Genomic DNA, 13410 nt, shown 5'->3' with positions numbered 1-13410 from the left:
ATGGGTGGCCATATAGCTCAAACCTTAAGGCATGCTATCTGAAGATCTAGAAGGCAAAATGAGCTGAAATTTTGAGAGTAGCTTCATCTTTATCCCCTATTTTCATCCACTCATATTTATAAATTGAGGGGAGGATTTTTGTAAAAATAATCCTTATAATTTCTTCTTATATTTGTGGGGTAATTGAAAGAGAGTGAGTTTCTGAGATCCATAAAGTTTGTTCTTAGTGTGATGGGTGTTTGAAAAGAGGCAATGGAGAAGAGGTAGCTTACCGACACTCTAAAATTCACTTTCCATATCTTAATACCAGATCACAATCACATCATTCACTTTCCTCACCATCATGTCTTACGCCTTTAATGCCATAGTTTCATCACCATGCCACCATCACTCCATAATCATGCCTCGGTAGTCATCACATATCTACCCATCTATTTATCTGCTTATCTCGTTATCCTCATTTCTTTGTCTTACTTGTTCTTTATGACTCATATCATTATCTCCTATCTACTATAATGTCTACTAATCTTCCTGATCTTAATTAATCACTTCCTCCTCTCACAATTTCCTCATCTCACTATGCCCTATCTTATATCTATCCCATCACATCCCTTTAGTTACTATTGAAAGAGTACTAAATCTCTAATTATCGTTCCTTGCAGAGACAATCCTTATCACTAACTAGCCGTATTTTCTCTGAGTAAGGTTTATATTTAGAATTTCTTTATTGAAATCAAAAGTCATAAACGATGAATTTAAACCCTAATTTTTTAGTTTATCACTCAAGATCAGCTGAACTTCAAGAAACAATATTTTATGATCCAAGTGACAAGTCGAGCAAAAAATTTAAGAACATCTTTGCATTTTCCCTTTATTTCTATCCATTCAGGTAATTGCATTATAGTAGACAACAAACGATAAATAAAATTCTTCAGAACTCGCCCAAAAATTAGTTAGCCTAAATGAACACAAAATTTTTTTGAAGTCTATATCCATTCAGCCTTTGGACTGAGTCTGTGAGTTTATTCTGATATTATTGATCCTCTTGTTTATAGACAAAACACCATGCGTCTGAAAATTTACATGCTCTAGGAGGGATGGTTTAGTAATTGCATTATAGTTGACTATGGACAATAGTCAAGCTACATTGACATCCATAAACAATGCATGAGACATATTTAAGATTTATATGTCGTAGATTACGGCATATGTTAATAAATGATAATACATGGGGCCCAACCTTAGAATAGAGACCACAATAAAACATCACGAGTCCTTAAATTCCTAAGCCATAGGATAAAACCCTAACACATGCCTTAAGTTGGGTTTTTTGCTGAACCAAGGCCCGCTCATTTGTTCAGAACACATAAAAGATCAATGTAGAATAATGATGTTGCATTGTTGAGCGGTCACAAGGGTTACTACCAAATCTATTCGGGCCACGTAAATAGGATAAATGCTGAAGTCAAACTTAATTATGCTGTGCTATCACTTGGTTCTCAATAACTGTACTATGATTTGTTGTGCATCCATAAGTTTGTAATATAAGTTGTTGAATTTTTTATCACCACTAGGATATCATTGTTTCCTCCCTTTCATTACATAAGAGGATTTTATAAAATACCAGAATTCAGCGGAGGGCCTTACTAATGACCAGAACATCTATTAGTATAGCCTAGGTGCAATACCTCACATTTTATGATTGTTTCACAAAACCTGATGATGGTCTTCAAGTTTGAGAAGCTTTGCCTATCTCCTCAAAATGCAGCTCGTGCTGAGCTGACATTAGATGACACTGATGGGATGAAATATTGAGATAGTCAGACACAACCTAATTTCATGATACATATTATGGAGATGTTTACTAAATTGTGAGTAAAAGATATAAAATATCAAAGGTTTTATTTAAGGGTTTCGTGGTCCGCGGGATCTTTAGTATACGATCATGTACAAAAGATGATTGAATGGATTAAGAGGTTTCATGTACTTAGAGAAAAGTTATTTAATGAAACAAGCACCTGTCTTATCATTCAATCATCCAATCTCTTCCTAACTCAAACGCACAGTCAAACTGTTAATCTTAACATGAACAAAATTCGATTTACTATAGATGAACTAATTAATATAAGATTGTTGAGAACCTTTAGAACAAAAAATCTGATACCTCTTATTTGGTATGAGAAAAGAGAGGGCTCCCAAGTGTTAGAGAAGGACAAGAGGAGAAAGCATGTTAAGGAATATCTATAGCAAAAAGACACATGCGAGAAAGAAAATTGCTTTCACTAAGGCCAAAAGGTTGCTATAAAAAGAATTATTAGTACCTCAATGATATAGCTCAAAGAAAACTGAATTATGGAGATGTTTCAGTCTCTAGTGGAGTCAAACAATGGGCAGTAAACTTCAAGCTTTGGTTAGGAAGAACATGTGTTAACCATTTATTTTATAATCAATGATTCATACTATAATTCCCAATTAAATATTTTTTTTCATTTATTTGTTCCCCCAATTAGATTTGTCTCTCGTTTAGAAGAAAAGAAACTTAGGAGTCCCTTTATACGCATCAACTGATATTCTCTAGGCCCAACTTTTGTAATTAAAGTAAATACTATCAAACATCAAACAAACATTTAAAAGATGGAAAATGGACCAGACATGACAGATGTAAAGTAGACTGACTTGAAATACTGGACATTGAGAGTTACAGATATAACTAGAGAGAGATAAACTCCAAATATTACGAGCCCGTTTATACGCATGGCTGATATTCACAGGGTTTCATCATAATCAACATTTGAACTAAACGTAAATACTACCAGTAGAGATCATAGAACAATTAAAATATGCAAATTGGAACAGTCATAATGTGTAAGAGTCAGACAAGCCTAGAGGGATAGACATAGAGAGATACAGATAGAGCTAGAGAGAGAAGAGGATACCTTTGAAGTAAATCAAACATAACTATCTTTGCAGAAGCACCCAAATTTAAGCAGGCCGGCCAGGTTAGGAGGTGTTCATCGCCTCCGCGTGGTAGCTATCGAGCTCCTTGTCCAAGTCATCCGCGGACTTCTCCGTTGGTCTCTGCCTTCTTCCCCGTCCCCGCCCGCGGACCCCACCCCTTCCTCCAGTCCGCCCGCCAAAACCACCACGCCCCCTCCCACCGACCATAAAAGGCCCTCGGCCTCGCCCCCTGCGCAACACCCCACCAAAAGTAACGATTCTTCAGACAAAACTACGAATAAATTTCCCTTTTTCGCACAAATTTTCTGAGTTGAGACCCACCGGTGAGGCCCAACTGCGATTTGCCCACCCCTCCTCGGCCTGTGACGCGTGCAAAAGAAATATAAGGAAAAAAATTCTTTATAAATTATTTTTTTCAATAAGAAGTAATTAGTTGACTTACGCGAGGACAACGGTTCTCCTGCCCCTGCCGTCGGCTCCGACGACCTTTACTTGGGCAGAAACAGGAAGCCTCACAGAATCAACGCCGAGTATCTCGATCTTCATAGCTTTTCCGTCCAGCTGGACGTTGTTATAACGTTTCAGGGCTGCTACCGCATCGCTCCTCCTCACAAACACAACTTCCGCAGAGCCCTGAAAGCCATTTGCTCCCCAAGACAAATTAAAAGTACGAACTTTTGTTTGTCACAGGAATATTTTTTAAAAAAATGAGAACTGGAATGGGCAACCGTTGTAATTATTTGATTCTCTTGAACTAAGTGACAGTAATCAAAATGGAATTGAGGAATTAAAAACTTGTAATAAATGACATGTTTTCTGACATGCTGTTCGATTCAAAAACATATATTATAGAGTGGATAAGGCTTTGGCGGACATCATCTACAACAAAATCAACAATTTCGTCATCAATAACAATAATGAACTGCCATCGTCATGCATGATGCCGAGAGAGGTCCAGGGAAAGACTCATATTTAAAGAAAAACCCATTAGATCAACGACATCATCAGCATCCATAGTCACATCACTGTTTTCTTGGACGTCAACTCTACAAATGATTGGATATACAGACTGCCTTTATCATTAGAATGTAATTCCAAGATAAGGACTACAAAGCAAAAAATGAAAGAATGGTTACCCAATTAGATGCTATTTTTCATCAACTAATTTCGACACTGAAGTTGTTGATGGCTAAATATGATACTCTATCTAAGAAATAAAAGAAATAGAAAGGTTCCTTGGAAGATTTATGATAAACTACGAGTCTTATTAGAAAGAGACGACCTCTAGTGTGATATTATATTGGAAAGAATGATAAATCTGACAAATTAAAATCAAAGACGAAAAGCACAAGATTTTCCAGCACTTAAGTTCTGAAGAGAAATGACAATTATAGGATTAAAGATCATATTCACCAAGAAAATGCCCAATACTCACGTGGCAAAGGATGGCCAAATGCAGAACAGGGCCGACAATTAAATGATCAACAACAGAAACCGAGAGCATAGCCACAATACGATGAATCATGAACTATCGTTACAAAGACATCGTCTTAAAACATAAAATGTTCCCTGATGAGAATATCTACCGCTAAAATTCTTTTGAAAAAACTATAACTCAGACATCAATAATCGATGTTACAAGGCTGCCCCATTCATGTATACATCAATGAGAGAGACAATATAAACGTTGGAGATCGAGAACAGAAGTTGCTTACAATGGAACGGCCATTCTGATCAAAATGTAATGTGCTCCTCCTCAGCTGTCCAATCTCAGAGAATAACTCCTAAGTTGAGACCCAAACAAAGGGAAATAGCTTCTTTTCAGATCTTCTGCAGCCTCGACAGGAATAAAACAACATAAATTCATAAGCCAGCAGATGGCACTGCTTCTCCATCTAACACACCTTAATATCTTCATTGGATACGCCATAATCCAAGTTGGAAACATAGAGTTTCGTGTCATTCTCAGGCCCATTAAGCCCAGAGGCATTCATACTGTCGTTAAACAGATCAGGCCGCCACATCAAGTCCTTTGCTCGGCTGAAAGACTATATTTGGGCCAATGAACAATCCACGGTAGCAGAAGAAGGTGTTAGCACACAACAACAAAACGGGATCCACCCCACATTCTTGTGAAGTGTAACGCCGTAAAAAAATCATAACGGTAACATAAATCTAATGTAATGGCAAGAATATATATCCCAAATCAGAAGGCCTGAAACTGATCAGGCATATAGATAAGAATCCAGCACTGACGGATGCACAACCTCATAGTTTCTCAGCTTTAAAGCCCAAGAAAACCAGCTGAAAGCCCACCATGCATGTTGGATACACGTACGACAGTTCGATGCGATCCTCGGAGAAACTATCTGTCGGGCATCACTTTTCAATGACAACAAAATAACGCATTCAATGAGATAAAATCAAAGTCTCACGACAAAATTTCATCTCATTCTGCTTGCCCAGATACCAAGTGTCAAAAGTAACCTTCCTTCCCACAAGTTTGTCACAAAAGTTTCGTAGTTCCTTGAATACTTGCAAGAGATAAAAGTGATTCTGTGAATGGATGGATGGGTTCTCCCGCTAATCATGCAATTCTCTTGATAAAACTAAAGTGTCTCGAAGGAAATTTCAAATCATTCAGCTTGCCCAGTCCCAGAGAGGAGGTAGTAATCTTCCATAACGTAGTTCCTTGATGAACATGTACGAGGTGATAATTGATTTGTATGGCTTGCCTTGGTGGTCTTGTAAGCAGATGGACGAGTATTCACACTGAGATAGCCTTGACGGGGCATCCCGGCTCTGCGCCCGCGAGCCCAGCTGCGGCCGCCTCCACGGCCTCTGCCCCTTTTGCTGTCACTCATCATACGATCAAATGACACATCCATGCAATAAGCCTTCGTATTCTCCTGACGGTGGAAAATGGGTTCTGCCAAATTGTTTAATTTAGCAAAGTCGCACAATAACAGCATTAAAGTGAATATGGAGCACAACGAGAGAGCGGACACAACTCAAAATCCAAAGGACAGTAGATTCGTTTTCATTTTATTTTTCTTCTAATATAAACACAATGTGAACAAGAAATTCGAAGTTAATCCGGGTAGGGAAGCCATAGAATACAGCCATTATGTAATTTTATAGAAATCTAAACACCTGTAAATTTATAGAATGGTGAATGTAAAGGAAAAATTAGAAAGGAAACGTATTTATGAATTTATATATGCATAGCATGAGGCAAAAAAAAAAACATGTGGAACAAAGTATTAAAATAATGGAAAAATCCGACAATCCCAGATGAAGATCTATAAAAAACCGGTTCGCGCGAAGAAAGGACAATCAACGGGGCCATTTCCGAAGTTTCGAGCAAGAAACCGTGTTGTTCACCATTATCACTAGAAGCAACATAATGGGAACAACAAAAGAAAGAGTATTTGAAAATCCGCATCGAATATTGAATATCTACACTAAAATAGGAGATTCAACATATCATTAAACCCTACTCCATTACGCGAAAAAATAGAAAAGAATATCAAATCTAAAAGCAGAGATCGAAGTATTACCGGAACGGGCGGAAAACAATGTCCCGGAGAAGGAAGAAAACACCGTACTCCGTCCCAATCCAACCAGCAAAAAACACCCAAATACAGAACACGCTAGAAACAGTGCAGAGCTAAGGTATGCCTCTGGGGATTGAAGATTGCCAAATTTGAGCGAGATCTAGAACCAAGGACGATCTAGGGCGCGAGAGAAAGGATGGTTAGGGTTTCTATTTCTTTCCCCCTTTTTCATTCAAATGAATGCTAATAGGGCTTTTATTTCTCTATAGTTTTGCCGCCTTTCGCAGGGGCTTTTCTGTCATTTCCTTTGATCTTAGGAATAACTTGAACGATGGACGGGACGGGACGAAGATCGCCCCGTCCTACGTTCGGACATTCCAACTTCGTCCAAACCGTCCAGTCCAGGGATTCATCCACTGAAGAAAAAGATCGTCTGCGTCCAGACTTTGCCAATTTCGTCCCGTCCCGAGAAAAACCATCTCGTCCCTCATCCCTAAAAAATCACGTTTTAAAATTTTAATATATATATTTTTTGGGGGAGAGAGAGCGGAGGGACATGTGTACAACTACTTTTGGGGAGCGTGCCGGAAAAAAAGCAGTGACTTTAATGCAAAATGTATTAATCAATGCCACATGGCAAGATCTCAACCATCGGAAGTGAATCCGAGATCTTCATCCATCCCTTGCTGTCCATCGTCCGAGACCTCCAGACAGGACGGTTTTTTCGTCTGACGATAGGAAAACCATCCGTCTGTTCCTCCCGGGACAAATTTTTGTCGCCCCTTCGTCTCCAGGTCAAATTTCTGTCCCGGTTTTTGTCCAATCTCACGGACGGGACAGTTTTTTCGTCCCCCGACAAAAAACCGTACGGTCTGCGTCCCTGCACTATACTCAAATGGGACGGGATGAGTTTGGACAAACCTCTAAAAATTGGTACACTCTTCGTACCGTCCCATCATTTGTCCCCGTCCTGGACAATCTTACACTATACTTGCCCTAACTCATAGGGTCAGAAATTGAATCAGATCGGATAGGATTGGCCATCACCTCGGGTAAGATCCCTCTAATAAATAAAACTGTGATGATATTGGCAATTCTGATCTATCTGATTGATCTGATAGGTTGGAATGACCTATTAATGAACACTTACAATGTAGAGCATTAGGCTTTAGAACCTAAACTTTCAATTGTTTCGGAGATAATTGACCACCGACCTTAGTGAAACTCAGTGAGAGGAGAATAGGTGATGGCAGCGCAAGGAAAGTAGATGGTGACAAAAGGACAACGAGAAGAGGGTGGATAGTTGCACCAAAAGTGCGAAGGGCAATGGCTAGGATGTGTTGTTTATTTTGATTTAATACGATCAGTTCGTACAATTTGATCAAACACAATGCCCTAGATCATGATCAATCATAATGCATCACTCAAAAAATATTGATCAGATCCCTCATGTCTGAGCATGATTTGATAGTGATCCTCAAGTGATTGGTACAATGTGATGATCAAACCCCTAGCCCCTATTTGAGTATATTCCTAGTTTTTGCCCTTACCATGAGTAGTGTTTGCCCTTCGATATCTATTCCCATAGGTCATATTGAACACTCTTGTATTTGATATCTTGGAAAAACAACAGGGCATTAGATTAGAGAAATGATAAAAAAAGGAAAAATTAAAATGGGGTTTCTTATTTTTGATGTATGCAACTATCTTTGCTTTAAAGACTCATTGACCATTGTCTATATCGTCTCTTGCTAAGGCAGACATAACCTATACTATCTTTTTTAAAATGATTTTATATCATCATTTTCTGACTATATACTTGCAATACCTTACCCAATAGTATGTTTTGAGAGTACGCTATATAAGTACTATTTATCTAGCTGTCATCTTTTACTTAATGCTTTGTTTTGAGCCATCCACCATTTTTTTTCCACCCAAAGTTAGACAGTAACCTCATCACCCATGTCTCATTGAAACACATTTGATATTATGCACGGGAAAACTATAGAAGAGTGCCATTCATTCAAAAGGAAGGTTAGTCGGTAACCCCATGCGCTAACTAGCATCCATGTACGAGAGGTTAACCTAGATAAGAATAAATGTGACAGCATCACCTCGTTGTGGTATCGCACACAACAAGGAGTAGGATTCACTCATCATGATCACCAACATTATCCATATCTATGAGGTATTTTATCACATGTGTTCTAGTATTTCACAAGGATATTCATAGTTGGATGTGTAATTGATAAGTTTAACTCTTCATTATCATTTTTTAGGTTTCCAGGGTGAATGGAAAATCCATGGAAAATTCAAGGACGTTGCTAAATGACTAGCGATAAATTAAGTTGGGAGGATGGTGGGCGATGCCACTAACTAGTAGATCAATATCATGAATTTCCTATGTTTATTTCATGTAAAATATTATATGCATGTTATCTAGATTCAAAATCTGAATTTTGATTTTTTAGACTTTTGATATTTTATGGATTTTTTTCTAAGTCAAAATTATTTTCTTACAATTTTTGAATTTACATTTGGAGATGGGTTATATTTAACTCAGAATATAAGATATCATAATTCTATAAAAAAAATTTACAGAATTATATAAAATATTTTAGGATTTTTTACATAATTATGCCCTATTAATTTGGACTGTGGTGAATCATTGGTTGCAGCCAATCCACAATTGAGATGCTTGGCCTTCCAATCATCAAGAAAAGTTGAAGTCATGGGATTGCAAATTTTGAGGACATAATGGATAACCATTTGCTGACATTTCCTTCTTTGAAAGTGTGAAGAGACTCGGCCTAATGAAAAAATAAGACACGATTAAAATTATAATCAATAAAATATTAAAGAGGAAACAATGTGAGCACAAAGAATAAGGATTCAAATCGGGATGATTGTGGCATCAAAGTGTCAAAGGGGTACGTAATGTGGTTCATTTTGATTTTCTGAAATTGTAAAAATGGGGATTATGAAATGTATTTTGAGTAGAATCTGGTGAACACTCTTCGTCAATGAATACCTATCAATTGATGATTAAAAATACATAAATAAATATAGAATATTCAGTCAAGGATCCTATGACCCACCGGCAATCCAACATGTATATTGATCAGGAGAGAGAAAATTTTACCAAATTGAATGATTCAAATTTACCAAATTCACAATACTTGATGATCTAGAATGACTTTTGAGCCAAGATTTTGAAGGTAGTTTGCCTCTGTCTCTTCCGTCCATCCATCCACAACCTCTGATTGATAAATAAATTATTCTATATATAAAAATAATGTTAGAATTTATCTTGATTTAGTGGGCCATGCGGAGGAAAATAATTTTGAGATCCATCAAAATTTGTCCCTGACCATCGTTGTCAGAAGACAAAGAGAAGTCGAGGGGATCTCTTTCTTTAAAAAATCATATTTATATTGGTTTAGTTAAAGGATATAAGGTGACTCTTCTTGCACTTACATCATTATCTTATTCTTAACATCTATCTATCCACATACACGTTACCACATATATCCATCTCATCCACATCATACCTCCAATTCATCTGTCACCATTATTCATTGTGCCCTTAATCTAAGGTTAGTCTCTTTCCTTAATTTGGTTTATATCCTTCCCATCCCATTAGTTAGATATACATCCTTATTTTCATCGTCTCATTCTCGTCACCATCTTCCATCATCTCACCCTATCACAACCATCTCCAATATCGATCTTGATCTCATCAATTTTGTCTCAAATAAAAGCTCTTAATCATCAAGTCCATGTTTATCTTCTCCATATCACAATCACCTATCCATTCTTCCACCAAATTCATAAGTGATATCATTATAATTTCTTCTTCCACCATTCTATTTAACTACCCCCATCAACTCCATTCAACCCTTTCATCATCCTAGGTTCTTATTTATCTTCTACATCCATCATCGCTTCACGTCCTCATCTATCTCACTCTTTTATTTCCAGTTTATTTATCCACATCCACCTATATATTCCTAAGATAAATATTCACATCATCTCTATTAAGTAATTATTGTCACCCTTTCACCACCTCATCACAACACAATCTCCTATTTTATAAATGTTTCCTCTCACCCCTCTTGAATCATCATTTAATGAGTATTTTGTTGGGTTCTATGGCCTTGACTTAGATAAAAAACATAGAATGATTTGCAGCGGAAGACCTAAACAGAACCATAATGTCATTAAAAATAAACAGAAATTTATCACCTTAGTACATTTAATACACCCTAATCAAGGCATGAAATTGTACACATTTTAAAGTCAGTTTGTGATCATTATATGTGTATGACCTTCCTCTTCACAAGAATTTTCGTCTCAAGCATTTAATGGAAAAATTGATAAAAAATGCATTTTAATGTAGTTTTCACATATTTCATAAGTCCAAGCATTCTTAGTAAACATGTGTTGAAAAAATCATTAATTTTAATACAAATAATGCTCCCTCAAGTATGCCAATCTATCATTTTGCAGAGATGAAATAAAATAAAGAAAGATAGAGGTAGAAAGATATATAATAATAATAATAAATGGTTTAAGGTTGGCAGCTAGGTCTGAGCCAGGGCACACGAACATCCAAGCTCCCAAAGGTGAATGATTGCAGGGTGCTCAAGCCCACCCATAGCCGACAAGCGACGACACTCGGCACAAGCCTCAAAGATCCACCACGGAGCCCATAGAGGAGCCCACAAGGGCACATACATGCGTGCAAGAGGGGAGTCTTTATTTATTTTTATCTATTAGATTATACGGTATTTACATAGTATTAATTTTTCTCTAATTTTGTGCCATGGGATTTTTTCATACTATCTCTTTCAGCTTCATCGGGGGCGAGCAGCCAAGTGATAAAATAGATCACAGGCCAACGGACTGCGATCTTAAGATAAGTTAAAAGAAAGATTGACGGGGCTTCAAGCAGGCTCTGCCCGAAGCCCACGTCACAACAAGCCAAAGCACAAGTGACATTTTAATTGCAACCATACAATCTTCATCTAGATGATCGAACAATCTGCATTACATCTGACTTACACTTTTCTTTATTTCTTTTTCCAGCCTTATGATTGGATGTGGCCAATGATGATGATGGCAGGGTCCTTGAAAAGCAAATTTGGATCATGGAGAGGCTGATGGGGACGTGATGAGGAAGCTAAAGGGGCTCCGAGTTACTTTGAATTTCAAAAAGGTCCACGGCTGCGATCGTGACAGCCAATCTTTTTCACATGGCATCTAATGGCCATCATCCTCCTCTGACCGGATGGCACTTTTTGGCAAAAGGAGACTGCCACAACCAATCGGACAGCCTGGGAGTATCCCGATGGCCTGTCCTGGCTATTGATAACATGCATTTTTAGTACCTTATATGATCATAATTACAAGTTTATCTTCATTAAGTTACTCATATTTGCATGTTATCAAGCTTAAAATGATTAAACCTATTTTTATAATGATTTTTGAATTTTATACATTTTTTTGGGATTTCTCTAACAATATATTTTAAAAGAATATAACTTTTAATACAGAATAGGATTTTTCTGGACTTTTTCAACATTAAATTTGGAAAGATAAGATTTTCTGAGTCTCTCTCTCTATATATATTTATACATATTTTTGGGGCTTTATATTTATTTATTATGATTTTTTAAAGATTTTATTTATTTTATCTCATGCTGCCACGTGTCATCGTTCGATTTGTCGAACAACAACGAATCACAATCATCGCTGATGATTGACGACAACCAATCATTTGATTTAATTAATGATTGGTTCCAGCCAATCATTCAACCATGCAATCATCACTTTGCGATTGGCGAAGCGGTGATTTCATTTAAGTCTGACACCTTGAATCCTGAATTGGACGGCGTGGACGAATAAAAAAAGAAGGCCTTTTTTGTAATAAATGCTGTGAAGACCGAGGACTACGCGAAAAAATGAAAAGTTGTTCTCTCTCTCTCTCTCTCTCTTTCTTTTGATTTCGATGGCGCTGATGCGGTGCACGCGCGTCCACCCAAAATAAAGAAAAAAGTCTGTTCACGCCTGACGTGGCAGCGCGTCAGGCGTTGCTACGTCTTTCCCTCCTCTTTTTATCCATACCCTATGATCTATAAATCAAGTCCTTGATCATTTTAAAATTCTGATGTAACACGTCAGACGTCGGGATCGAACGGCTTGTGTTACACAAGGAGGGTGAGGGCAGTCATGTCAAGTAGTGGAGGCGACTAGTGTGGCCATAATGCAAGTGATGATGCAACGATGAAAATCACTGAGAAGTATAAATCTGGCATTGACGAACATGAACAATCACTAGGCTATGGTAAGTGTGACATGAGAATGCCACTAGGCTCCCGATGACCCGGACGACGGGTTGAGAGATGATAGTGTGAGTAGTGATAGGAATCTATTCCCACTAACGTATTCTTAACTATCACTAACCTTCGAGGGGCGGCTTCGGAGAAAACATTTTGGAGGCACTGAAATAAATAATTTAATGCTGAGTGGAAGTTTAGAAGCGTACTAGTAGTAGCAAACGCGAGCAATGCTTAATTCGGCAGTAGTATAAGGCGAACCGCACAAGGCTTGATAATGGCATCGGTAGGTGTAGTGGCGCAATAAAGAACGGTGATGGGAGTGACGAAGGTTGCAGTGATTGGCGTGGCAAAGGGTGCATCGGTTATCATAGGATTGCGCGACAGCTACGCACAACAACAGCAAGATGCTACATGATGGCGCAATGGCACATCGACAACATGGCATAGCGGCGTCAAGGCACGAAGGTGCAATGGGCACCAAGGTCAGCCGAGGTGGGATGCCAAGGGTGACCAAGAAGTGGCCTCGGAGGCGGGCAGGGCCAACTACATGGACA

At 38.0% G+C, this 13410-nt stretch overlaps 1 protein-coding gene across 1 annotated transcript; it reads right to left on the bottom strand.

The window, feature by feature from the left end:
- Window positions 1-2820: 2820 nt before the first annotated feature.
- Window positions 2821-6766, bottom strand: LOC144701644 (THO complex subunit 4C-like). The gene is made up of 7 exons (XM_078573363.1): window positions 6519-6766; window positions 5694-5887; window positions 4863-5006; window positions 4674-4742; window positions 3401-3591; window positions 3280-3318; window positions 2821-3187 (listed from the first exon to the last, which is right to left on the bottom strand). The coding sequence occupies exons 2-7, from the start codon at window positions 5844-5846 to the stop codon at window positions 3001-3003; spliced, it is 783 nt and encodes a 260-aa protein (XP_078429489.1). The 5' UTR covers window positions 5847-5887; window positions 6519-6766; the 3' UTR covers window positions 2821-3000.
- Window positions 6767-13410: the final 6644 nt, after the last annotated feature.

This window comes from Wolffia australiana, chromosome 4, assembly GCF_029677425.1.
Source record: "Wolffia australiana isolate 7733 chromosome 4, ASM2967742v1".
Lineage (NCBI taxonomy): Eukaryota > Viridiplantae > Streptophyta > Magnoliopsida > Alismatales > Araceae > Wolffia > Wolffia australiana.
Note: the sequence above shows the minus strand (reverse complement) of the source record. Positions and strands in the feature narration are given on the sequence as shown.

Coding starts and splice junctions, on each gene's coding strand:
- LOC144701644 (XM_078573363.1), bottom strand. CDS start 5,846: ATGGATGTGTCATTTGATCGTATGATGAGTGACAGCAAAAGGGGCAGA. Junction 3,319..3,400: donor AGGAGAACCGTTGTCCTCGC/GTAAGTCAACTA, acceptor CACGCGTCACAG/GCCGAGGAGGGGTGGGCAAA. Junction 3,188..3,279: donor ATCGCAGTTGGGCCTCACCG/GTGGGTCTCAAC, acceptor GGTGTTGCGCAG/GGGGCGAGGCCGAGGGCCTT.